This window comes from Ambystoma mexicanum, chromosome 8, assembly GCF_040938575.1.
Source record: "Ambystoma mexicanum isolate Mex_15411 chromosome 8, UKY_AmexF1_1, whole genome shotgun sequence".
In the NCBI taxonomy this organism is placed as follows: Eukaryota; Metazoa; Chordata; class Amphibia; order Caudata; family Ambystomatidae; genus Ambystoma; species Ambystoma mexicanum.
In genome coordinates, this window is record NC_090929.1 from 1,252,675,445 (window position 1) to 1,252,701,916 (window position 26,472).

Sequence of the window (26,472 nt, forward strand, 5' to 3'; positions counted from 1 at the left end):
GAATCAAAAAGCCTCGAAAAAATGAATCTTTTTGTAGGAAAAGTTTTTTTTAAAATAAAAATGTGATTTAAGGGGTAAAAAAAACAGGGTTGGGGAGCCCCCCCGCCCCCCCAATTAAAAAAATGAAAAAAGAAAGCATTTTTCTGATTCATTATTTTCTGAGGCTTTTGCATTTGATGCTTTGGATGTCGAGGCCATCACTAGGAACCATTCTTTTTCTTATCAAGTTCCTCATCCGTTGTTGAATGTAACAGGTCGCCCCCCTCTAAAGGCAGGTCTAGTATGCGCTCCTGCCCATTTGGGTTGAACTTTGTCACCTTGAGCCAAACCATCCTTCTCATGTCCGTAGCAATACAAATGGCTGGGCCCGATTTGTCAATGTGGGCCACTGTGTACGCCATTAGATCTTGTGCCACGATTTTGGGCTCAGCCAGCACAGTCTTCAAGCGAGCCTGGCTGTGAGCGGGGAGCGAAGGAAGGAAATCTGCAATTTCATGCCACAGCTTCTTGTTGACAGCCGCCAACATGGCGTCAGCGTTGGCCTGGCGCAAGTGGAGAGTGGCGTTGGAGTACATTTTTTTTCCAGGTTCCTCCAAGAGCTTTTCCTCCTTGCTCAGACGAAGCCGCTGAGGGGCATTGTGTCTTAGAGTATAGTGATGCAGCCGCCATCACAGGAGCGCACTTGGGGGTGCACCGACAATAGGCTGGTAACCCTTTCCGTTTGCCTGTACTTCGCGTAGAGATGCCGGTTGGTAGGCTGTATAGAGTGTGGCTTGAGCCAACCTTTTTTGGCTAATGCTTGGACATCCTTTTGAAGCAGAATTCCAGATCTAGTAGGAGGACGTAGCTTAAGAACTTCACCCAGTACCCCTGCCTCGGGTTGTTCCACCTGTGGCTGCAGGATTCCCAGGTACTCAGCCAGGTCCACCAGTCGCTCATGAAAAGCTTTGACTGGCGATGGGGTGGTCGGGTCTTCCTCTTCGTCTGTGTTCACTGTTGTGTCCTGCGGATCTGGGGGAGCCGGAGGAGTGCTGGACGCAGGCCGCTGTCGCTTGCTGCCTATTAGTGCCGAAGGCTGCTGAGATGACAGGCTGCTGTGACTGGTACAGGCATTGGGGCTGGGGCTGCGGTGACAGGTGCAGACATGGGGCCCAGGGGCGTTGTGGCCGTGGGTGCTTGCGGCTGAGCAGGAGGGAGCAGGTCCCCGAGGATGGTACCCATCTGTGGTGATCTAATGAGTGCAAGTTACTTCTCGAAGAACCCATCTTCACAAGCCAAAGGTGTGCCTGATGGGATAGGTGCAGGGGTAGGGCCCTGAGGCAGCATGCCCTGTTTTGCTAAATTGGGTGATGTGTATCTGCCCTGCAAAGTGGAGGTATAGGATGTTGACCAAGTGACGGGCGTTGTCCAATACCACCTGGAAGCGTGCTCCCCTGCCTGATCTCTGAAGGGAAAGGGTGCCGGGGGAGCGGCCATTTTGTTTTGCTCCGCAGCAACGTGCCCGAGTCGTGGTACTTGCCGAGCTGGGACCGGCCTCCACCAGTACACTGAGCGGTGGTGGTTGTGACCGACCCTGCACCTCAGGTCAAGGCCTGGTAGGCGGAGCGCCCTCGGTCATGGTGCTGATAGTGCTGCATACAGGCACCCCCTCAGACATGGGTATTAGGGCACAAGCCACTCAGGTTGGGACCCGGTGCCTTGTGGCTGATCAGCGGTAGCGCCGGGAGGATCTTGCCACCCCTGAGCCTGGGGGCCGGTAGCTGGTGCAGGCCTCGTGTTCTTGCTGATCTTAGGACCCAAGAGGTCCCTCCCACTTGGGCACCTCCTAGGGAAGGAGTCACCCTTGCAGGGTGAGGAGAACAGGGCACCTACCTTCGACTTGGTCTTGTGTTTCACAAATGCTTTAAGGTGATCTGGAGGAGATCTTCTGAAGAGCTCCCGCCACCTAGCTAGTCGATTCTTGAGCATGCATGAGTCAAGGCGTCACACATGGTGCAGTCGGCCAAGGCGCCTGAGGCAGAGGACGTGAGGGTCGGACGTTGGGAAGGAACCCTTGCAGGCTTGACACCTGCTAAAGCCCGCAGTCGTCATGCGCCAGGGAGGAGGGTGGCGCCAGAGGACAGAGCAGTACCTAACAATAGGAATAGAAAAAAAACACAAGACTATTTCTCCGGGGAAGAGCACTTGGAATTACAAGGCCGGAGTCCTAACGAATGAGCACTGGTGAAAGCGGTCAGTTTCAGTCGACGCAGAAAAAAGGACGGGGGAGAGGCACCGGTGGTCGGTGAGTGCATGCTCTCAGGGCCGCGCCCCCATGCGCATCAGAATTTAAAGGGGAGGATGATTTTTTGGTGAAAAAGGTTCTGTCTCACCGTCCCTAGCGAGGGACGGCATTACATTATGGAGGAAAGGTGACGGGACGTAGGAGTAAGAATGGTTGAGTTGAGAAAAGGATTCCCATTCACTCATGAGTCAGACAAAGCCAATAGACCAGCAAAATGCGCTGGGGAACTCGCCAGGTGAGGAGAATATCACAAGAAGGAAATTCTACCTAACAAAGGGAAAAATATATCTTATTTTGTATGAATTATTTGGTGGCAAGTAGTATGAATTATAAAATCATATTTCAGATTTACAAAACATTTGCTCAAATGAACCACATTGGAGGTTGAATTTACATGCCACCCAAAAAGCATTTTACTCAATTTCAAAATCTACACAGTAAACTCTATCCAATTCAACAAGGATGTCTTCCACTTGATGATCGGATAGACTGTTCAATTGTGATCTGTGGGATGTCAAAGGTTGTTTTGCCCCACTTTTCTAGTATTGATCTAGCTTTCACATGCCCCTCTAGGTTCTACATCACTAAATTGTGAAACACCATCATTCAAAAGTTAAAGGTCAACATTTTCTTCATGCGATGGAAAAAAAAGGCATCAGAGTTGGAATGACCTTAGGACATTGGATACACCACACTAAGAACTGCATACAATGTATTGGTTAGATAATTTAGATTCACTTCATTTTGTTGGGCCATTTTCAGATCTATGGCGTTAATATATTACCTGGAAAAAGGGCACACCTCCACTCTCTTGACAAATAACATTTACATCTGGACAGGATTTCTCGAAAATGACGCTGTCATCAGTTAAAGCAACTGGCTCTTCTTCCAAGGAGTCCTTATAAACGTGAGAAAGTAATATTTAATGCCAACATTCATAAAGATACTTTATTAGTAAACATAACGTTAATCCAGAATTACCCCACAGACAAACCAACCTTTGAAAGACTACTATTCCTTGCATCAATCTTTATTGACATCTGAAAAGCAGGGATAGAAATTAAGATTGGATAAGCAGGAGTTAAAAGCAGCTACTGGGCATCTAGCATTTACCAGTGACCAGGAAATTAAGGTTACTCACCGTAGTGACCAGAGTACTCTTAATCCATGGCCCCCTTTCCTCCATCCTTGTGGGCGTCCCACAAAATGGGGACAGTACCGCAACCTTTGGCAGTGAAAAACTGAGCTTCCCCTTTAGAGCTAGTACAGCGCACAGGGGTGCTGCCTCGGATGTGGTAACACCCCACCCTTGAGCGCCTCACCCAAGTCCTCTGAACACAAATCGGACGCTTCGATACATGGCTACACTTATTACATATCCCCTGGCATACAAGCAGGGAAAGATGGGGTGCGGGAACGTTTGGAGGAACGGGGACTATGGACTATGAGTACTCTAGTCACCATGGGGAGTAACTTTAAATATTCATACGTCCTGTCCCCCTTTCCTACATACTGTGGGCGATTCCACCAAACAAGACCATAGGGTGGAGCCGTGACAGCTTGTCTCATATATAGGAAGAAGTAAACTGGTTCCGCAAAACTGACCAAACCCAGCATGGTGTCCAGGGACTAGTGTTCGCAGAAATTTGACAGAGGGGCCCAAGTAGCTGTCCTGCAGAGGACATCACAAGAAGCAGGTCTCTGAAACGCAACTGCTGTGGCTTTCGCCTAAACTGCATAGGCATGAATCCCCTCCACGACCAACTTGTCCATGACCGTACAAGTTTCTGAAAAGACCTGAACCATCCAACAGCCAATGGATGGCCTTGGAAGCCTGAAAGCTGGAGGAGCCCCCGGAGGTGATTAACAATTGCTCGGACTTCCTGAAGGATATCAGAGGAAGGTCATACTTGAAGACCCTCTTGAGGTCCAAGGACTGTAGGTGCCTCTGCACCTCCGACTGAGTGTTAGGGAAGAACACTGGCAGGCAGATCTCTTGATTCAGATGAAATTGAGAGACCACGTTGGGCAAGAAATGTGGGCGAGTGCGCAAGATGGCGTTGTCGTGAAAGGAAGTGAAGGGCTCGCACGGAGCTGGTTGCAGCTCGCTGACACTTCACACAGAGGTGAGAGGTACCAGCAAAACCATCTTCAGCATTTCAAGCCAGATGTTCACAGAGGCCATCAGCTCGAAAGGTTTGTGCTGTAAATTAAGAGTTACTCAACTGAGTGACCAACATACTCCTAGTGCATAGACCCCTTTCCTCCACTTGTATGGGCTTCCCTCGCGAGGGACGGGAACTGAACCTTTTTTCCACCAGAAAAAGATAGGTCCCCTTGAAATTGACTGCCGCGTGGCCACAGAAGCGCAGGCTCCCTTAACCCTGCCCACCGGCGTCACACCTCATTCCCCCTTTGACGCATCGGCTGTAATAAACTTGAACAACCTCACTGGTCTTATTATAGGGGGAAGGATGGCAGGACTTGTGGAGGAAACGGGACTATGGACTAAGAGTACGTTAGTCACTACAAAATTCTAAGTTACTCACCATAGTGACTAACATACTCTTAGTCCCCTTTCCTCCATACTGCATGCGCGTCCCTTCCAAGGGACAGGAGAAGGAACCCTTTTCACCAGAAAAAAAATTCCCCTTTAAATTTAGAGGAACGTGGGGGTGCGGCCCAAGGAGCATGAACTGCCCTGACTCCGCCGCCACACCTCAGTCCCCATTGACGCGTTGACAATAGATTTAACATTGCCTAATGACACCAGTATTATTAGGAGGGAGGATGGCGGGACTTATGGAGAAAAGGGGACTAACAGTATGTTAGTCACTACAGTGATTAACTTATAATTACTCTTACGTCCTGCCCCATATTTCCTCCATACTGCATGGGCGATTACAACTGAATGTAGCCCCAGGTTGGAGAGGAGACCCCCCCCCCTTAAGCAAATAGGTTCCCGAGAAACGCCTGTCAGAAAGCCGCATCAGATCTAGATCCGGCATCCAAACAGTAATGCTTGCAGAAAGCCGAGGGAGTGACCCAAGTGGCCGCCCTGCTTATGACTTTCCATGCGACATGGCGCTGGAATGAGATGGTCATTGCCTTGGCCCTGACTGCGTGGGCATGCATGTTGGCCGGAAACGGCTTGCGCTGGCCTCCATACGCTTCCTTGGTGGCCGAGACCATCCAGCGATATATGGTGGCCTCATAGCCTGGTCTTGACCTTCCGAATGTGACTAACAGGGCGTCCGATTCGCGGAAGCCCTAGGTCCTGTCCAAGTAAAGTTTCAGAGCACGCCTGGCATCCAGGCAGTGCAGCACCCTCTGTGCTTCATCCTCTAGATCGGGAAAGAACATAGGTAGGACCCTTTCCTCATTCAAGTGGAAAGTAGACGGCACCTTGGGTAGAAATGATGGGTGTGTCCGAAGGACTGCTTTGTCCCTGTGAAAGTTAGTACATGGTTTGAGGCGACCAGTGCCTGTATTTTGCCGACTCTACAGGCCAAGGTGAGGTCCGCAGTGTGTGCGAGAGCCTCACTGGTATGTTCCAACTAGGACTATATGAAATGTTTCATTGATTTTCACTATAAAGTTGAAATCTATATTTCTTTTGTTAACTTGCACATGATGATGGATCAATTATACATTACTTATGCATTAGTAAGGGACAGCCAGTCAATTTAGCTGTACTTTGTGTTTTGGAATAACCCCCAAGGTTCTCAAATAGACAGTACTTTTGGGTCAAATATTGTTTCAAACCACATTGTTGTACTGTTCTTTTCAACATTAATTTTCTCTGTTCTTTCAAAAATAAGCCTATGGATTCATGTTGAATTTGCTCTTGTACTGACTGTTTTTACAACCATATTTATCTCTGTTGGTTCCTCACCTTTACATGTTTAAACATCCATTAATGCTTCTCGCAAATATAGTTTAGTTGTTGACATATTAGCAAGCTGCTTCAACATGTAATTTAATCACTTTTCAAGTTAACATGCAAATAGTACAAGTTTTATGCACGTTAAATATTTCTATACGGGCACACCTTCGTCTATACCCTCTTGCTCCATTTTTGCTCCCGCTGTTTTGGAGTTCCTCTTATGTATTGTATTTTTGATGGGGAGACCAGAGTTTTCTTTCAAGATGATATCTTAATTTACGCAGACAATGAAGGAGAACATTATAGGAGGTTGGAAAGAGTACTCAGGAAGTTGCAACAAGTGGGAATGGTGCTCAGTAAAGAGAAATGAAAAATCAATCAGAAAGATATTGAATATTTAGGCCATGTAATATCTGGAGGAAGCCTATCACCAAAAAAGGATCTAGCAGACTCAAAGCAGATGGTGACGCCCAAGAACAAAGAGCAACTCGGGACCTTCCTAGGCATGGCGGAGTACTATTCTAAATTCAGAATTTTGCGGATCACACAGGAAACTTAAAAGGTTTGTTAAAGATGTACAAGAAATTCACATGGGATGGAGAGTGTGAGAGTGAATTTGAATATATAAAAGGAGGCCCAACAAGGCTGAAACACGTGTATGGGGTTACTGATGGTACTCTTGTTCAGAGGAGAATTGCCTAGCATTTCGGCGCTGGACTGCCCCTGGGCAGGACAAAGGCTGATATGCGGGGAAATTTCTTCTCTGTGAAAAGGACAGTGAGCTAAAGACTTGGTAGAGTCTCTCCCAGGGGTTATTCACCCAAGAACAGGTCATTGGGCTGTGTTTGTGCTGGTAGAGAGATTCCCAGACCCCCCTTTGTTTGTATACCTATAGGTAACTTTAGTAACAAGGGTGCTGGGGACATGAATATCTTAGCATTCAGAATACTTTTCAAGAGGAGTCAAAGGGAAAGGTTATTAGAACATAAAAGGTTACTGTTGGGGAGAATTCATATACAAGTGCTAATTCCTCCCACCTTAGAGCCCTCCAGCTATTTTGCTAAACTTTGGGACTTTGAACTTTTCAATGCATTTTCTGTGTTTGTTACTTTGGTTATGGAGTTTTAGCTAACTCCATAGGCATCATCTTTTTATCATTGCATCACACAGCACCTTTAGTGCAGTGGCACAAGGATGTCCTTTGGACTTCCCAATGTTTAAATACCTTCCCTGGGATGAACTGCTGTTCCCCAGAGAATGTAAAGTTAAATTGACTTTTCTAGTCTTTTTAAATTCCTAGACCCAGCACGCAATATCTTCCTACAGAGTGTTGGAGGGGTTACTTAGTATCCCGTGTGTCTAAAAAAAATTGTAGCTGTCAAAAGCTAGCCTTTCCTATTGAAATGGCTGGTGGCAGTGGTTTTATAACGAACTACCATGATTTTTCCCAACCGCGAACACCACTAGTAAAAAAAAATAAAAAATAAAAAATAAAAAAAATCGGGTCTGCCATGTTTTTTTTAATATGCACCCAAGACCCCTCTGTAAAAACAGACTTCGGTCATCTTTTTTTGCCGTTTTTGTGGAAAGGTCCCTCTGGTGTTTAACTCTGCGCGCCAAACCTGGTTTGGTCCCTCTGTTCCTGATCCTTTGGTGGGCTTCAGGACTGAAGTCCGCCCATGGCGTCCGAGTGTCTGGGGTGGCCAGAAAGTGAGGGAGGGGCCAGAAACCGCCTGTGTTTGGTCTTCTAGGAAACCCAAACGCACTCTGGTGTGATTGGCTGGCTGACTGTCCGGCAAGGACAGCCACCCTGCTAGGTGAGTGACAGCTAGGCTGGAATGAATGGGAGAAAACTTTAAAAGGCGAGTCTCTTGGCTTGGAAGGCAGAGTCGCCCACTGGAACGAAAGAACCGAAGACTAGCTGGAAGAGGACAGCTGCTGCAATCACTGGACCGTTGGTTTGCCCGGTGAAGACCTGCTGAAACTCCGAATTGCCAGATCTCCATTCGGCAGAGAAGCTCCTTCAAGGACGGCTTCTTCCTTTGAGTGGGTGGGACCAATCAACTCAGCAAACGCCTGGATACCATTCTCGGAGCTGGTTACGGTTAACGAGGGAGGACACCAGTTTGTGTTTGGAAGCCACAGCTACTTGAGCTGAAGTGACCCCATTTTGTTTGCTCTGACAATGATCCCGTGCAGTGCAGGAGTCCCCCGACATCCTCCCTCTTGTCGCCACGACTGAGGCTCAGGAACAGAGATCTGCAGGAACTGCCAGGAACCAATGTCTTCAGCTACATCTTTTTGCTTCACTCTAAGGTACTGTGCCATCCGGTTTAGAGATCCTAACTATTGCGGTGAAAGTTCGTGAAACTTTCCCAACTTGCAGGCCTAATCAGCTTGTGACCCAGCATATCATTTGCTTTCATCTAAACTACTTCTAAAAACTTTTACAAAGACTTCTCCATCTGTACCAGAACTGTGCTGTCCTATCCAAGAACACTAGACTATTGACTTTGGCCTGGCCTATTGAATTGACCCTCCTGGTACATTGAACCTTTGCATTTTCTAAAAGAAGTGTTTTCTAACCCCTTGTACAAACCTCTCCCTTTTTATTCCCATTTAAAAAGTACTGAAGTGCCATTTGGCTCCTTTTTCAGGGGAGCTCAAACTGTCCCTACAATTTAAGAGTTGTGTGCTGTAGTATATTGGTGTTTAATATTGAGTTGATTTCTACCAGTGAAAGTTTTCCAACTGACTAAATAAATGTTTAAGTATTTTTTTACCAAGAAAGCTTGAGTGCAAGTGTCTACTTGAACCGCTGTAATTGTGATACTTCTGTGTAACTTCTACTGCTCACATTCCCTCTTGAGATAAGCCTGGCTGCTCAGCTCGCTACCAAAGGTGTGTGGTACAGACTTATACCAAAGGTTGGTTTTTGCTTACACCTCTAGTCCTAATTGTGTGTGGTGTTCCCAGAGGGTACTGCCTAACAGTTACAATTATGCTTAGTGCAAATGTTTTGAGTTCACCAGAAGAGTCAATTCAATAGGCTAGGCCAAAGTCAATGGGCTAAAGTCTTGGATAGGATAAAGCGATTCTGGTAAGTAAACTGAAAAGTCTCTGCACAAGTTCTCAGAAGTAGTTTGTAAAAAGAAGAATCATATGTTGGGTCACAAGATGATTAGGCCTTTGAGTTGCAAAAGAGTCAAGCACTTTCACTGCGAGAGGTAAGTTCTCTCAGTCGTGTTTCACAGTACTTTACAATGAAGAAAAGGTGGCAGCTGATTACCTCTGTCCCGGACAGTTCCTGCAGATCTCGCTGTTCCTGGGCTTCAGTTGTTGGGGCAAGAAGGAGGACGTCGGGGGACTCCTGCACTTACATGTTGAACAGCTAGCACTTGGCAAACTTCAATTTCGGTGGTTGTGAGTAAAGTACACAAACTGGTGTCCCACTCCCAGGCCCTGCGGTTTCCTGCAGCAACTCTGATCAAATTAAACCATCTCCTAGATGGGTTTCCAGGTGGTTTACTTGCAAGTGGATTGGTCCCACCAACTGAAAGGGAGAAGTCGTCCTTGCAGGGGTTTCTCTGTCGATGTGAACTTGGCGATTCGGACCTGCAGCAGGGCTTCACAGGGCAAACCAACGGTCCTGGAGTTGCAGCAGCCGTCCTCTCCAAGCTCTTCTTTGGTTCCTTCGTTCCAGTGGTCGACTCTGCTTTCCAGTCCAAGAGACACGCCTTTTAAACAGTTTTCTCCCTTTCATTCCAGCCTAGCTGCCACTCACCCAGCAAGGTGGCTGTCCTTGCCGGACAGTCAGCCAGCCAATCACGCCAGAGTGCATTTGGGTCTCCTAGGAGACTAAGCACATGGGAGTTTCGGGCACCTCCCTCACTTCCTGCCCACCCCAGACACTCGGCTGCCAGAGGCAGTCTTCAGTCCTGAAGCCAGCCAAAGGCGTAGGAACAAAGGGACCAAAAGTGGTTTGGCACGCAGAGACAAACTCTAGAAGGACCTTTCCAAAATGAAATGGCAAAAAAAAGAAGACTGGGAGCTGTTTTTACAAAGGGGGCTCAGACGCCATCTTGAAAAATATGGCTCCCACAATTTAATGTTACCAGAGCTACGGATAGTTTGGGGTTGGGAAAAATCATGGTAGTTCGTTGTTAAACAACTGCCACTAGCCATTCTGAGAGGAAAGGGTAGCATTTGGCTGCTACATGAGTATCTAGACACAGGGGATACTAAGTAACCCCTCCAGCACTATTGTAAAATAGGGTGTGCTGGGTCTAGGAATTTAAAAGACTAGTAAAGTCAATTTCACTTTACTTACTCTGGGAAACAGTAGTTTATCCCAGAGAAGGTATTTAAACCTCGGGGAAGCCTGAAAAGGCATGCCTGTGCCACTGCACCGAGGGTGCTGTGTGACACAAATGAAAATATAATGCCTATGGAGTTGGTTGGACTCCATAACCAAACTAAACACAGGGGAAAAACACTTATCAAAATACATGAGAGAGTGGGGAAAAGGGGTCACACACTCTCCAGGTAAAAAAAAAGAAAGTCCTCAAAATCCAGCAAAGTTGCTGGGGGTTTCTAAGGTGAAGGGAATTCGCACATTTATGAGAATTCTCCCCAACAGGCTGATCTAGTGATGACCCCTCATGTAACGACTCGGAAGGTGAATTTGTAGAAGAGTTGTGTGAAAGGGTCGGGTACCCTGAGGAAGTACTAACTGATAATGGGTCTCAGATTAAATCTAAGGAAATGGAGAAGTATATGGAAGAAAGATCTATTGTTCATAGGGTCAGTGCCATTTATCACCCTTAAACCAATGGGATTGTTGAGAGGTACAATAGGGTCATAAAGGATGCTATAAAATGGGCATGGTTGAATGGAAAAGACTGGAAAACTGTGGTGAGAGACTGTAGTGGCTCTCAGATTCATGCCACATAGTACCACTGGGGTCTCGCCCTTTGAATTGAGCAGGGGGAGGAAAGCAAACACTAAATTGTTTCCAGGATGGATGAGTGCTATGGCTGACAGCAATTGCAGGAAACTGGAGTTAAGTGGAGTTGAGAGTAACATTTGGCATAGGCAGTTAACCAACAAGATGCAGCATGATAAGAAGTTCAGGAGTGGAAAGGTGCCACAGGTTTGGTCCTGGGTCAGAATCAAGGTCCAAGTTGCATTGAGAGAGGATGACTGTCAGTGTTCGAAACCCATTGAAGTTGTGGAAGTTTTTCGGCATGCTGTGAGAACCAGTGATGGCAGAGTGTGGAACAGTGGGAGAGTGATGGTGTTGATGGAGGAGGAACATTGAGGTGCAGGCTGTGGGCACGATAGGTTTTGCTGATGGAAGGGATAGTGTGTGTGTGGTGGTGGATCTTCTAAGGAAGGTTCAATGTCTGGGGAAATGTTTGCCTTGGCAGATAATACAGCTACATCGCAGAGGTCATCAAGAGTTAGCAGGAATTAACGAAGACCCAGATACTTGATGGACTATGTGGAATCCTAGTTGGGAGGCGTTTTAGTGGAAGAAAGGGGATGTGTAGTACAGAGCTTTGCTGTCATGTTTGCTGTTAGCAGCAGAATGCTGAAGGCGTTCACGAGATGGAACACTACAGAGGACGTTTGGAGAACGACGGAGTGAGCAGGAGTCGGAGGAGGCGAGGCGTTCATGTCCCCAATCCATTATCATACTTAAAGAATAATATAAATTAATACCCGTTATGACCCCTACCTTATAAATCCCTTCACTAAATCATTAGAATCCACATTCCTGCGTCCGCCCATACTTCACTATATTAGAAATTCTCATACATCACTTCTCTACATTCAAAAACACATACTCCGAACCTGGTTGATGAAAATTCAAAAACAGCCTGGCTCCTAATGGTGGGGGGGGATCACTTAACTACGTTCCGGGCACCCTTGGATCTGTTCCCAACCCGTCTGAAAAAAAAAAAAAAACTATACTTGTAACACAATCCTCTAACCCTATCAAGGTGCACCTACATATTTAACCTGATAACAGGTACCATCTAAAAATACCATGTACCTTCAGGGTCCTACTGCGACCCAATTACTGTATAACCAACTTCCTGAAATAGCCTCTGGCCATTGGCTGAAAAGGCTTGCGTTGCAAAGCTGCAAGAACCACATTGAAGTCCCAGAACGGATGCAGCCTATACACCGGAGGAAAAAGCCTAGACAACCCCCTAAGGTGGGCCTTAAACACCAGGTTGGCTACCAAAAACCAATGCTCAGGGGAATGCTTGTAAGCCAAATATGTGCAGCAAGGATCCCCCTGAACTCCAGAGCGAGCCAGGGGTGCTGAAAAGGCCAGTATGTCATCCAGAGGGCAGGTGACGGGGTCCAGACCGTTGTTGCGAGCCCAATGGCAGAACCTAGTCCATTTGCTCTAATACTGGGACCAAGTCGAGTGCCTCCTGGCCTGCTGAATGTCTAATTTTTTATCTAAAATTGAGCATGCTGAAGCCTCAGCAGATCAGGAACCAGGCCGCCAGGGCCAGTTTGGCACAGTCCAGATGTTTCACTGCACCGCCCTGCTGTGTCAGGAAACCACTATCCCGTATCAGAAGATGGATGGGACCAAGAGCACAACTGCAGCAGATCCTATAACCAGGGTTTTGAATGCCAGCGGGGGACAACCAGGATGAGACTGCAGCCCAGGGGCGCGGAACATGGAGGATCCGTTGGTGCAGAGGGGTGGGCGGAACGCATAACACCTGCAGTTGTGCCAACAGATCCGGAAGGTGTCTCCCAGTGACCCCTGATCTGCCCATGAGGCAAACTGGGGCACTTGGCATTAAGGGGAGATGCCAACAAATCCAGGTCGGCAAACCCCCAACGATGGAACAGGGACAAGGACTCGTTGTGCAACTGCCACGCATAGGTGTTGAACCCCAAGTGACTCAGCTGATCTGCTTATGCATTGCCGTCGCCCGGCAGGTGGACTGCCAAAATCTAAATAAGCCCCTCCGTCAGGACCCATTCCCAGATTGAAACTACCACCATCTAGAGGTGGGGGGTGGGGGGGATATAGCGGGCGCCACCCTGCTTGTTCAGGTAAAACATTGGTGAATTGTCCATCCTGACCAGAACAGACCTGTCCCTGATGAGGGGCAATAACGCCTTTAGGGCCAGGCCCACTGCCCTGAGCTCGAGCAGATGGATATCCAAGAGGGCTTCCATCCTGGACCATGCTCCATAAATTGCAAAGCGCCCAAGAGTAGCCCCCCAACTCGAGAGGGAGGAGTCAGTCGTCACCATCAGGGTAGGCTCCGGTCGGGTGAAAGGGGCACCCACTGAAACATTGTCCTCCATCAGCAACTAGTGATGATCGGGCAGCAGGAGCAGTGGTATTGGGATCCTGTCCTATAGACTCCTGATCCCAATTGGCCGCCAGGTGGAGCTGGAAGCACCTCATCTTGAGGCAAGCATGCTGCACATTGAGCACGCAAGGGGCCATAAGGCCCAGAACGTGCTGGAACCACCATGCTAAGGTGTTGTGTTGGCCAGAAAGTACCCCACCGCCTTGCGGAGGGACAGAAGCCTCTTGGGCGTAGGAAACACCCGCTTTCTGCCCCCCCCCCCTAGGAAGACCAGTAGCTGAGATGGGCATAACAGATTCCCTCTGGTTGAGCAAAACCCCCAGTTGATGAAGGATATATGCCACTCTTCGGCAGGAGGGTACCATCCCTTCGGGTGACCCCCGCCCTCAGCAGCAAGTCGCCCAGATAAGGGTATAGAAGAATGGCCTCCAAGCAGAAAAGGCATGCGACTGCGTTCATTGCCTTTATGAAGACACAAGGGGCCCAATTAAGGCCAAAGGGCAGCACCTTGTACTGAAAGTGGTACGACAATTGTGAACCGTACCTAGATTCATGAAGCGAACACGTTCGCGGAAAAAACGGAACTGAGGCTATGGGCGTCGTGCGTCCTACTTATCACATCAGGTGACGTCGGCTGTCGGAGGTCGTCCTCGGCGCATGGATGTCATCGACGCAGGAGCCAAAGATTTTCCGAAGCAGCACAGCTGTGGACATTACCTGTCATAGATATGGAATACGTCGGAGGACCCAATCCCCTCGAAACATCTGATACAGTTGATATATGGTACATGCAGGTATGCATCCCCGAGGTCCAGTGAACACAGAGACCCGGCTATGTGCGCGGTAGTAATCATCTTGAAGCGTTCCAGCGGTAAAGACAGATTTAGAAATGACAGGTCTAGGACTAGCCTCAGGCCAGCCTGGTTGTTATTGGGTACCGCAAAAATCCTGGAATAGTAGCCGAAGCCCCGGTCTACAAGAGGAACCGCCTCGATCCCCTGCATCTCCAAAAGCTAAAGGACCTCCTGTAAAAGAGCTGGGCACCCGCTCTGACACAGGAGAGGATGGTAGAGGCAAAGGAAGAGGAGTAGTGAAGCCCATGGAGACTACGGACAGGAACCATGGGTTGCCATAAAGACAATCCCAGGTGTCCTGGAACAGAGCCAAGTGGTCACCCATGGGCGAGCAGTGTTCCCCGACCTTGACGTCACAGCTTCTTGGCACCGGAAGCGGGAGGACCGGGGGAGCGCAAATACCGGCGCAACATCCTCTGATGCCTCCTCCTGTTGTCACTGGGCGACTGTCCGGCCTCCGTATACCGCAGTCCCAGAACCCCTTGAAGCCGGAGAAAGTGCCGTGCTTCAACTCGGTCCTGCCATGGGACTGAGGGAAGGTTTTCTGACCTGGTTGTCAGGATGGCCAAGGACTTAGCCATTTTAGTGGAGGTTTTGTCAACTCATCGGTCGACGAATGAAAAAGGTCCATGCCCTCAAAGGGCAGATCCAGGATCCGCTTCTGCAAGTCAGGTAAAAACTTTGTGGCGTGCATCCATGCCATCCTTCTCATCTCGACCCCCAAGGCACAACCCTCTGCTGGCTTTGTCAATGTGAGAGACCGAAGACTTCATGTTGTCCTGCGCAATGCCCTGGCCTCTGCCAGACCGGCCTTTAAGGAGGCTTACTTGTCCGAAGGGAGGTTGGGCAAAAATGTCCTGAGCTTCTGCCATACCTTCTGGTTAGACGCAGCCAAGAGGGTGTCTGCTGCAGATGGAGTAACAGCGCTTACCCAAGGACTCAAGGGCTTTGTCCTTCTTGGAAAGGTAACTAGAGGTGGCCCCCATGGAGGAAGACAAAGACAATGGTTTAGAATACAACGAAGCCGCAGCCACCATTGAGGGATGGGGCAGCGGGTGGGTAGCAAGGAGGATTGGCTCCCCGTCCGTCGGCCTAAAGGTGCGGTCCAATTTCTTGTTGATCTGGCCATTGGCCCACAGCTTCTCCCAGACCTGCTGCACCACCTGAATGACACCCTTCTGGAGGGGGGATGCCAGGTGGGATTGTGGCGAGTTTCCCCAAGACCTCTGCTAGAATGCCTGACTCATGGGGGGGCTTCCTTGGGAAGAGGGACCCCCCCAGGAACTTCACCAGGCCCTGAAGGTGGCCATGAAAGGCTTCAACGGATGCAGAGGGCTTCTTGTCCTGGGTGTCGTCGTCCCCGGTCCATGGCACACTGGTGCCGGTGGCGTCCCACCCCCCCAGGTCTGGAGTCGCAGACATGTCCAACGGCTGTTGAGGGGGAGAACCAGTGGTGGCCCCAACCAGCATGTGGGAGCCAGATCCCTCCTAGTTCTAGCAGAGAAGCCCCAAGCAAGTTACTTGCAAAAACTGCCCCTAGAAGGAGTTTCCATTACACAACGGAAGAACAGCGACCCTGAAAATATCCCATACCCTACCCACCTCAAGGGGTTTCCAAACCTATGGGGAGATGCCCGATTGGGGTGAGGGGCTGTGAAGTGCCCACACTAGCGGATACGGTGCTGAAGCACCTACAGAGGGAACCTGCGCTCCATAGGCACCACACTTCTACTGACCTAAGGCGGGCGTAGGGCACTGGCCCCCATACATGCGAGTTGAGTTGACCCAGAAGGCTCGGAACCACGCAGTACAATCTGCTAACGACCGCACATTCTCCCAGAAGGAGTGAGGCCTACCTGATGTGAGGGCACAGCCCTATGTAGATCCTACCCTTCGTACGTTGAACATTCGCACCAAAGTGCTGGGCCCCCACACATGGGGGGTGTGCCCTCCTTTGCAAACTGGAGCAGGTATCGGTTTGAGAGTCTGTAAACACGGCTTTGGACGTGCAGAGATAACGTAGACTTCACAACTGCTCACCTTCCTGGCCGAAGATACAGATCTGGACCGATAGGAACCCCCACAGAATGCATGGACCCTGGCCACTACATCCACCCCAGTACGCTGACTGACTTCCCAGACAGCACAGCGAACCAGATACGATCAGTGTTAGGGTTGAGCCTAACATAATAAGGACTTATTAGGAAACTTACTATCTTTTTTCCCATGTCTCTATATATACACACTAACAAGTGAAAAGGTGATTTTTGTTGAATGTACATTATACATACCTTGTACTTATGCTATAGAGTAATATTGATAGGCTGTAGATTTGTGCTAAATGAACCAATAAACAGCAGCCCCTGTAGACATGTGTCACATTAACAAATACAAGAGTGATCAGGGTCACTGATCCCAGAATTGACGAATAATTAGCACTTTGCAACAGGACTGTAGACTGTTCTTTCCCTTTTCTTATTAAGATCTTTAAAAATAATTTGTTGATTTGGTACTTATTTTGTATTTACCTTGATGGCACGGTGTAATTACATCAATTAGATTGTAAGTGGTTAACACTTTTGTTTTTATATTTCTTTTTTTGCTTATTGGACCCATTTTCAGTCCTTTAAGTTGTGTAGAAGATGCACTGAAATAAAAATGTTATTTTAACTTCAAAAAGTTGCAGCCTTCACCATTCCGAGAGTTAACTAGATTGTCTTGGATTTAACCTGTTGCAACTCAGGGACAAAAGGAAGGGGTAGTTGACCTATCATTGTTCTTTTTCGATATATTAGTCTCCCATCTGATGGTGTCGACCACCCCGTTCTCAAATAAACGGGAGTACCCATTCTTTATATTAGTGAATGGAAATAAGAAGTTGGCAGCATACAGGTGCACTCCGCTTCCCACCGATTGGGCGACCCTTCGGAAACTCGCCATGGCGACCTCAGCGACTGATGCTGCTGCGACGAAGGGGGACATGGCAGCCCTGCTGGAAGAAATTAAGAACAGGAGGGCGGACATAGGAAGGAAGGTCGACAATCACCCAGAGGATTCACAAGACGGAGGAGAGGCTCTGAGGTGTTGAAAACCAATCAATCCTCTGAGCACCCTTGAAACGCAAATGGACCAGAGAATTGCTGAAATAAAGTCTCGAGAAGAGGAATTCTGCCTGAAAATGGACAATTTGGAAAATCACGAACAGCGGAACAACCTACGACTCTTTGGTATCACAAACAGTCCGAACAGGACTTGAAAAGGACCCTCCATGAAATCATGAAACTTCTATTTGAGAACGATTCTGTTGACGGACCAAAGATTGACAGGATAGATAGGGCAGGTGGAGCTGCAGGAGGTCCAAAAGACGGTCTTAGTCCAATTCCATAATTATGGGGACAGAGCCAGAATCTTGGAGGAGGCCAAACGTGGCGGCCCGGTCACCCTTGAGGCAGCAAGAATTACGATTTTCCAGGACTTGCTTTTAACCTTGGGCCTGAGGCATATGTGCATGCCTCTCACAAAGTGGCCGAAAGATAGAGAAGTTCGCTACAGATGGGGCTATCCCTTTTCCCCCCCCCATCTTTTGAGCTGGAGGGTCAGAAGGAAGGAACAAGTTACTTACCTGTAACTGTTGTTCTCCAGCATGGGTCTGGCATGGATTCACATGCTCATGAATATTCCCCGTCGTCAGGCTGGGAATCCTCGGTAAAGAAAAAACCAGTATCAGTTTCGTTTCTGATCTGTCTTTCGTAGTAATAACCAATCACTGGTCTCTGCGTCATACTGACCACAGCCAATGACTGCCCTCTACCTAAGCACCGCCTCTGGCAGCCATCTTCAGATTTGGAAGCACGTGAAGTGGCAGTATGACCAAGTGAAGAGCCGCAGAGGGGTAGGCGGGAGGGTTCGCATGTAAATCCATGCCAGACCCATGCTGGAGAACAACAGTTACAGGTAAGTAACTTGTTCCTTCTCCAGCATGGGGTCTGGCATGGATTCACATGCTCATGAATAAAGAATACATAGCAGTACACACATGCACAACCACGGGAGGTGGCAAAGGCTCAACATTAAGCATTACATCAAACCCAACATTAAGCATCTTACCTCCTCTCCAGGCTCACCTCAGGCGAACAGGTTGCGCAGCACTGCTTGGCCGACCCTGGACTCCTCCCTGGAATCCCGATCGACGCAGTAGAATTTCGTGAAGGTGTGCGTCGACCTCCACGTAGCAGCCCTGCATATGTCCAGCAGGGGCACACCAGAAAGGAACGCCGTGGTGGCTGCGATCGCTCTGGTGGAATGGGCTCTCGGACGGCCAGGCAGCGGTCGGTTTGCCAACCGATGACGGTACATGATACAGCCGGAGAGCCATCTGGAAATGGAAGCCTTCGAGAGAGCCTTCCCCTGATTGACAGGTCCAAAATTCACAAAGTGTTGTGACGTCTTCCGAAAACACTTTGTGCGGTCCACGTAGAACTTCAGCGCTCTAGCCACATCCAGCGAGTGCAAAGTCCTCTCAGCCGGCGACGGGAAGAACACAGGCAACACCAAGGGTTCGTTGAGATGGAAGTCCGACGGTACCTTGGGCATGAAGGAGGGGTGCGTCCTGAGCACTACCCTCGTGTCGTGAAAAGTCAAGCACGAGGCCTTGCAGGAAAGGGCCTGGATCTCTCCCACCCGTCGTGCGGAGGTGATGGCCACAAGAAACGCCGTTTTCCACGACAGAAACTTCAACGGGGCCGAGTGCAGAGGCTCGAACGGAGGTCCCATGAGCTTGGTCAGCACCACGTTGAGCTCCCACGCCGGGGCCGGAGCCTTCACCGGCGGGAACGATCTGAACAGTCCCTTCATGAACTCTTTCACCAGACGATGAGACCACAAGGACGTCCGGCCCGTGGTTCTGGTGTATCGGGAGATCGCAGCAAGATGAATCTTGATGGACGCGTGTGCCAGTCCAGCTTTGGCCAGCGTCAGCAGGTACGGCAGTACCTGGGGAGCCGTAATCCGTAGAGGGTTAATCTTCTGTGCGTGGCACCAGACAGAGAACCTCTTCCATTTGTGTCCGTAGCATTTAAGAGTCGAGGACGCCCTGGCCTTTGCAAGAACCTCTGCAGTCGGCCGGTATGTCGTATCCTCCAAACTCTAGCGCTGCAGGAGCCAGGCCTGCAAGTTCAGCGATTTCGGGTCGTGGTGGAGGATGGCGCCTCCTTCCCTGGAGAGTAGATCCGCGTCCACCGGCAGCTTGATTGGCGGGGACGCTGATAAGTCCAGAAGGTCCGGGAACCATATCTGCCTCGGCCACGCAGGTGCGACGAGGATCATCCTGCACCGTGACCTCTTGAGCTGGTTGACGAGCCGGATTAGCAGTGGCAAAGGAGGGAACGCGTAGAGGAACAGGCCCTCCCAGGGGAACGAGAAAGCATCGCCCATGCTCCTCGCCTGGGGAAACCTGCTGGTGAACCTTCGGCACTTGGAGTTCGTCGCCGTCGCGAACAGGTCGATCTGGGGTGTGCCCCACCGTCGGAAGAGGCGATCCACTAGATCCTGCCGTAGTTCCCACTCGTGGCACGAGCGAAGCTCCCTGCCGAGTGAGTCGGCGATGGTGTTTTTTATCCCTGCCAGATGAAACGGCACCAGAAACATCCTTTGGGCGACGGCCCAATGCCACAGGTCCTGCGCCTCCTTGGACAGTGCTGGGGACCTGGTTCCGCCCTGTTTCCTGATGTAAAACATGGTGGTGGTGTTGTCGGTGAAGATCCTCACCACCTTGCCCTTGAGGGACGGAAGGAAGGACCTGAGGGCCCAGAACACTGCACGGAGCTCCAGGACGTTGATATGGAGGGACTTCTCCGTCGGGAGCCAAAGGCCTCTCGCGTGCAGAATTTCGGTGTGCGCTCCCCACCCTTCCAGGGAGGCATCCGTGGTCACTGTCTCCTGGTGGTCTGGGGTCTGGAAGTCCATGCCCGCCGTCAGATGCGCGCTGGTGCCCCACCACCGGACCGCTCGGCGGAAACTCTCGTCGAGTGTGATCCTCTCCTCGAAGCCGCCCGTCGTTTGGATCTAGCGCGCGTCCAGGAACTCCTGTAACGGGCGCATCCGGAGCCTGCACATGGGAATGAGGTAGATGCAAGAAGACATCATTCCAAGGAGGGACTTGATGGACCTCACCTTGGCCGCGTCGGAAACCAACATCCGCTGTACCTTGCCCAGGATGGACCTGGTCCTTTCCTCCGACGGGGAGGCCAGAAGGGACACTGTCGAGCTTAGCTCCCAGAAACAGTGCGTTTTGCGCGGGTACCAGGTGGGACTTGGCGTAGTTCACGGAGAATCCCAGGTCCGTGAGAAGTTGGACGGTCCTTGCCGTGTGCTCCACGGCGAGCTCCCTCGTCTTGGCTCGGATGAGCCAGTCGTCTAGGTAGGGGTAGACGTGGATCCCCTCGCGGCGCAGCTGCGCCGCCACCGGTGCAAGGCACTTGGTAAATACCCTGGGTGCCGACCGTAGTCCGAAGGGGAGGGCTTTGAACTGGTAGTGACGCCCTTGGACCACAAACCTGAGGAATTTTCGGTGCCCCTTTAGGATGGGAATATGGAAGTAGGCATCCTCCAAATCCAACGACGACCGGAAGTCTCCTTCCTCCAGCTGACCCAGGACGTGCTGGAGGGTGACCATCCGGAACTTCTGCGCCTTGATGAACTTGTTCAGACGTCGCAGGTCTAGGATGGGGCGCCATCCTCCTGTCTTCTTCTTCACGAGAAAGTATCTCGGGTAAACTCCGGAGCCCCGAAGTCTCTTTGGGACAAGGTTCCATGGCGCCCTTCCTGAGCATTGCCTTTACCTCCAGGAGAAGCTGAGGGACGTGAAGCTCTTTCCTGGCCACGGGGGGGACGCGCGGGCACCTTCTTTGAAACTCGACCGCGTGGCCCCGGGCTAAGGCGTCCAGCACCCAACGGTCGGTGGAGATGGACTCCCACACGCTGACGAAGCTCGCCAGCCGGCCTCCCACCGGGGTGCTTCGGTGGGGGCCCGACCCCACGGCCGGTTCAATCCTGTTTCGACGAGGCTTTGCCGCCTTGACCTCCTTGGCGACGACGGCGGGGTCTGCCAGACTTGCCTCGTCCTCTGTAGGCCTCCTGAGACGACGAGCGGGCCGCTTGACGGTAGGTGGAGAAACCGCCGCCGGAACCTTTGGAGGCGCCCTTGCCTCCGCTGCTCCGAAAGGGCGTCCGTCGTTGCTGTAGAACCCCAAGGGCCCGGGCCGTCTCAGTGTCCGCTTTAATGGCCTGAAGGGAATCGTCCACTGTTTTCCCAAACAGGTTGTTCCCATCGAACGGCATGTCCAGGACTCTGGTCTGTACGTCTTGACGGAAGTCCGTAGCCTTGAGCCATCCACGCCGCCTAAGGCACACGCCGTTGCCCAACTGGCGAAACCCAGTGTCGGCGATGTCCGTCGCAATAGTGATGGCGTGGTCCGACGCCACCTCACCTTCCTGTAGGATCTCCAGGGCATCCGCCCTCTTGTCGTCCGGTAGGAAGTCCAGCAGGGGAGCCAGTTTGTACCATAGCTCCCTGTCGTAGCGGGCCACGATAGCCAAGGCGTTGGCCGCTTTAATCGTCGTCGCTGCAGACGAGATGACCCTGCGTCCCATAGCGTCCAATTTCTTTCCCTCGCCGTCCGGTGGGGAAGTCGATGTGGAGGCCGCACCCCCCCCCCCCGCTTTCTTCCTGGCCGCCGCGGAGACGACGGAGTCCGAGGGTGAGGCCCTCATCCCAAATGTCGTCCAGTAGAGGCACCGCGAGGACCGTCTTCCTCTTGGCCTCGCGCCGTTGATAAAGGAATCCTTCCTTTTTCTTCTCCTCAGGGCAGAGTTGGAAAAGCTCGGATGCCCTGGCGATCATGGAGTGGAATGATCCAATCTCGTCGGGTGGAGAAGCCCTGGTGGGAGGTGACGACGGTAGATCCTCGTCGTATACCTCGTCGTCCGTACCCGTCGCTGCCGTGTCAGTCCCCGTATCATCCCCTCGGGTGGACGGGGAGGAGGGCTGGACGGGTCGCGACGGCTGAAAAGGAGGTGGAGGGTGAATCCTCCTTTTCTTGGGCGGGGGAACACCAGAAGGTCCCGGTTCAGGATCCCCCGACGGGAGAGGTTCCTCCGTCGGCAACGGTAGTCTCGTCCTTATCTCTGAGCATAGGGACTGTATAGCCAACAAAATGGCCGCTGAGTTGTCTTGCGGCGCTGGCAGAGGGGAATCCGACGGGCGATCAGGGGCCCCGTCGGCACCCTCGACGATGTCGTCGTCACCTGCGTCGGGATCCATCCCGACGGGCCGGTCTTCATCCACGCCAAGGCCGTGGCTTAAGACCTCGATCAGCTCTTCCTCCGAGGTTGAAGCCGAATCTACAACAACGCCCTGCCCCCCCTTTTTCTTCCCCGCCGGGGATTTCACGGGGGTCCTATCGATGGGCACAAAAGAGGACTCCCTCCGAGGTGACAGGGAGACTGAGCCCCGAGGTCGCCACCACTGGTGTAGCCTCCACAGGCTGAGCCAGGGCCGCCGCGACAGTATCGATAGAGGGCTTGGCCGGATGGATTAAGGCCTTCACCACCTTAGGTGCGCTCACCGCCTTATCCTTGAGGGGGGGGGGGGGGGACACTGCCTCGCTCCCCCTCCGATGGGGCCTTCAAGCTCGACCGGGGCCTCTCCTTCGCCGGGTGCTCGCCCTTCCTCTTACCCGACCCCGACCCAGAGCGTTGGCTCGTGGCTGAAGGTGCCGGGGAGGGTGCGCCCTGCCTGGCGCCCGTAGAGCCCGACCGTTTGGCGCTCCCGGTGCCAGCGGACTCGCGGTGCTTGGCCTTGTGTTGGACCCCCGTCGCCGGGGCGTCCTCAAAGGTCTTAGAAGACCGCTCGGATTTCTTCCTCTTCTTCTTGCCTGACGGTCTCTTCCCTTCCAGCCAGTTGGCGAGGCGTTGGTGGCGGTCCTTCATGGTCCGCTCCGACATATTGCCGCAAAACGCACAGTCCTTCTCCACGTGCGCCTTGTCCTCATGTAAGCAGTAGAAACAAAAGGAGTGTTCGTCCTCCTTAAAGACGTTCTGCAGCTGGCATCCAGGGCAGACCCTGAACAGCTTTCCGGGCGTCGAGCTTCCCTTCTCCTGGGCCATGTCCGGGCCTGAGAAGCTTCTGGAGTCCTCCAAAACGTAGCTCGACGAAATCTTCACCCTTGAGGGGCGCAGACGAATCCGACACGGGTCCCCGTTGATCGGATGGAGAGTCGGTGGAGCTTGAGGCTCTTTTGACCGGAAAAAACAAAGTTTTTGAGAAAAAACGTGAAAAAATAGCACTAACGCTCGAGAGCAATAGCACGAGGATCCCAACACATGAACGTGCGGTAAAAATCTGAAGATGGCTGCCAGAGGCGGTGCTTAGGTAGAGGGCAGTCATTGGCTGTGGTCAGTATGACGCAGAGACCAGTGATTGGTTATTACTACGAAAGACAGATCAGAAACGAAACTGATACTGGTTTTTTCTTTACCGAGGATTCCCAGCCTGACGGGGAATATTCATGTGAATCCATGCCAGACCCCATGCTGGAGAAAAACTGAAAACGGAGAGACATCAAAACTTGTGTTATTTGGCAATCAAGAGGGGGGAGCAAAATCCAGACGGACTAAGACGACAGGCAGTGGCGCATTCAAGGTCCAAGACGGTGACACATGCCAGGCTCTAGAAAATATAGAAGGATGAATGCCTCCCTAGGGGGCTGAGGCTTGAAAGACCCTGGAACACCGATGCACTGCCGCATCGGCAGCTAGTGATCCTCACAACACCACGATTTTAAGTAGATCAGAGTGCTGCCCCCGCGCCTGGGCAATCCCAAGTTGGGCATGTTCTGTGTGTGCTCTAAAAGATGTTGCAAGTGAGACGCGCTCTGTGTCACCATTGATTTGGATCCGAGGACCGATGGCAGTACATACTCAAACTGATTGGCTGCTGAATGCTCCGAGGACCAGGGAGTGGTTCGGCCTCTGGAGACTTCGGAGTATTTGAGGTGCAGATCGCTGTGCGCCATGGACCTTCGTAACCCGGGTGATGTATAAGCCACCCGGACATGTTCGTAGTGTCAAATGATGGGGACATGTGTGACGTTAATTGTGTAGGGGGAGGGGGTTTGGTGGGACAAAGGGAGCTCAATGTTATGGCAATTGTCTTTGGTTAGGACCGAGAAATGTCCGGTCTCTGCTGGTGGTCCGATCTCGTCTCTGTGATGCTAACCAGGCAGTTTCGGACACCTTTTTCGGGGGAGGGAGGGCAGGGTTGGGGAGTATGGGAAGGAACAGGATCCGTGCCAGACGAGAAAGGGTTGGGATGTGCCGCTGGGGCCTACTGTCTGGTTAACAAGTGAATGAAGAGAGAGAATGGCGAATGGACTAGACTCTCAAAAGGGTAACCTCAGGGTTGGAACATTAACTGTTAAAGGGCTGAACTCACCAACAAAAAGGTCCCTAGTAACTGGAGAGTTCCAAAGGGCTGGTCTTGACATAATGTTTCTGCAGGAGACAAAATATGCACAAGAGGGGTAATGCAGAATTCTCAGTCAGAAACTTGGGGTGGAACATTGGCATTCTGGCCCCTTAAGGAAAGCTGGAGTTGGGATTCTCATTAGAAGGGGATTAAACTTAAAGGTATCCAAGGTGTGGTGGGATGTAGAAGGTAGACCCCACGTGATGGTGGGTGTTGTGCAGAAAGTGACTCTCACATTGGTGACAGTTTACTCCCCCAATAAAGGTCAATCCCGATTTCTGCAGAGAATACTCCTGAAAATAATGTTGGAAGCCTCTGGACATTTAATCTTGGGAGGGGATTTTAACCTCTGGGCAGACGTTAAGTTGGAGAGACAGGCTGGTAACCCTGAAGCATGTGACCCGCAAGACGGGGGTTGAGCTGGGGTCATGGAACTGTTAGATATCTATGGGTTACAGGGTGCATGGCAAGGTATCCACCCGAATGAGACAGGGTACACTTTTTACTCGAACCCTCATGGCACATCCACTAGGATTTACTATTTATTCATCTCCAGTGCCCTGTGGGGGGTAGCGCCGGGCTCGGACATGGTCAGCGTGGAGTTCGATTGGGCCGACCTCCCCCACAAAAATTCGAAGTGGAAAACGTAATGAGTGGCTGTGGAAAGACCAGGTCTTCCGTACCGAAATGGAGACTGAAATAAGCAAATACTTCCAACACCAACAATACTGGGGAGATATCACGAATGATGGTGTGGGAGGTAGGAAAAGCTACATGGCGTGTGACCCTGATCCGGGGAGTCAGGAAAATAAAATAAAAAGAGAGGCCCCTAACAGAACGCAGATTGAGGGCAGAGATAGCCCATTTGGATAAGGTGGTGAGGAATGCCGCTGAGGGGAGGGAAGTTACGATCCTAGAGGCCAAACAGAAGAGAGGAACTCTGGCTCTTAGAGAAAGGGCAGTTAATTCGGAAACCCCAGCTTCTCAAGCAAAAACACCATGAGAAGGGAGACAAGGTAGACGCGCTGTTGGCTGCCAGACTACGGGGACTACATGCCGAGAGATCAGTGATGACTATAGAAAGGGAACAAGGTGCACAGAACACAGGGGTGGAGGAGATTCCAGACGCATTCGCAGCATTTTATGAGACCCTATACAAATCTGAGACTGGCCACGTTGGGTCAAGAATGGGGGAATACTTGGACAAAGTAGAGATGCCGAAACACTCTTGCGAAGAGGCTGATGAACTTGATGCTCCAATCACTGCTGAGAAAATTGAGAGGGCAGTAAGAAGACTACGGTTAGGGAATGCCCCGGGGATGATGGGTATACAGCAGGGTTCTACAAGTCCTTTCACTCCTCGCTCCTCCCATTTATGGTGGAATTGTTTGTGATTCTGGAGACAGGTGTAGCCCCCCCCCTGCCCGACTCTTTTTCGCAGGCACACATTAGTGATCCCTAAGGAGGGTCGTGACCCCAAACAGTGTGGATCCTACCACCACATATTGCTCAATATTGACGTCAAGATCTATACAATGGTTCTTGCTGCAAGATTAGAAATATTCATG

General features: G+C 51.0%; 1 protein-coding gene across 1 annotated transcript in view; it reads right to left on the bottom strand.

Moving 5' to 3' along the window:
* KIF11 (kinesin family member 11) overlaps positions 1-26,472 on the bottom strand; it is a 705,022-nt gene that overhangs the window by 28,515 nt on the left and 650,035 nt on the right. Inside the window, exon 22 of the mRNA XM_069611368.1 lies at positions 3,069-3,182. Coding sequence (XP_069467469.1) covers positions 3,069-3,182 — 114 coding nt within the window. The remainder of the gene's footprint in view (positions 1-3,068; positions 3,183-26,472) is intronic.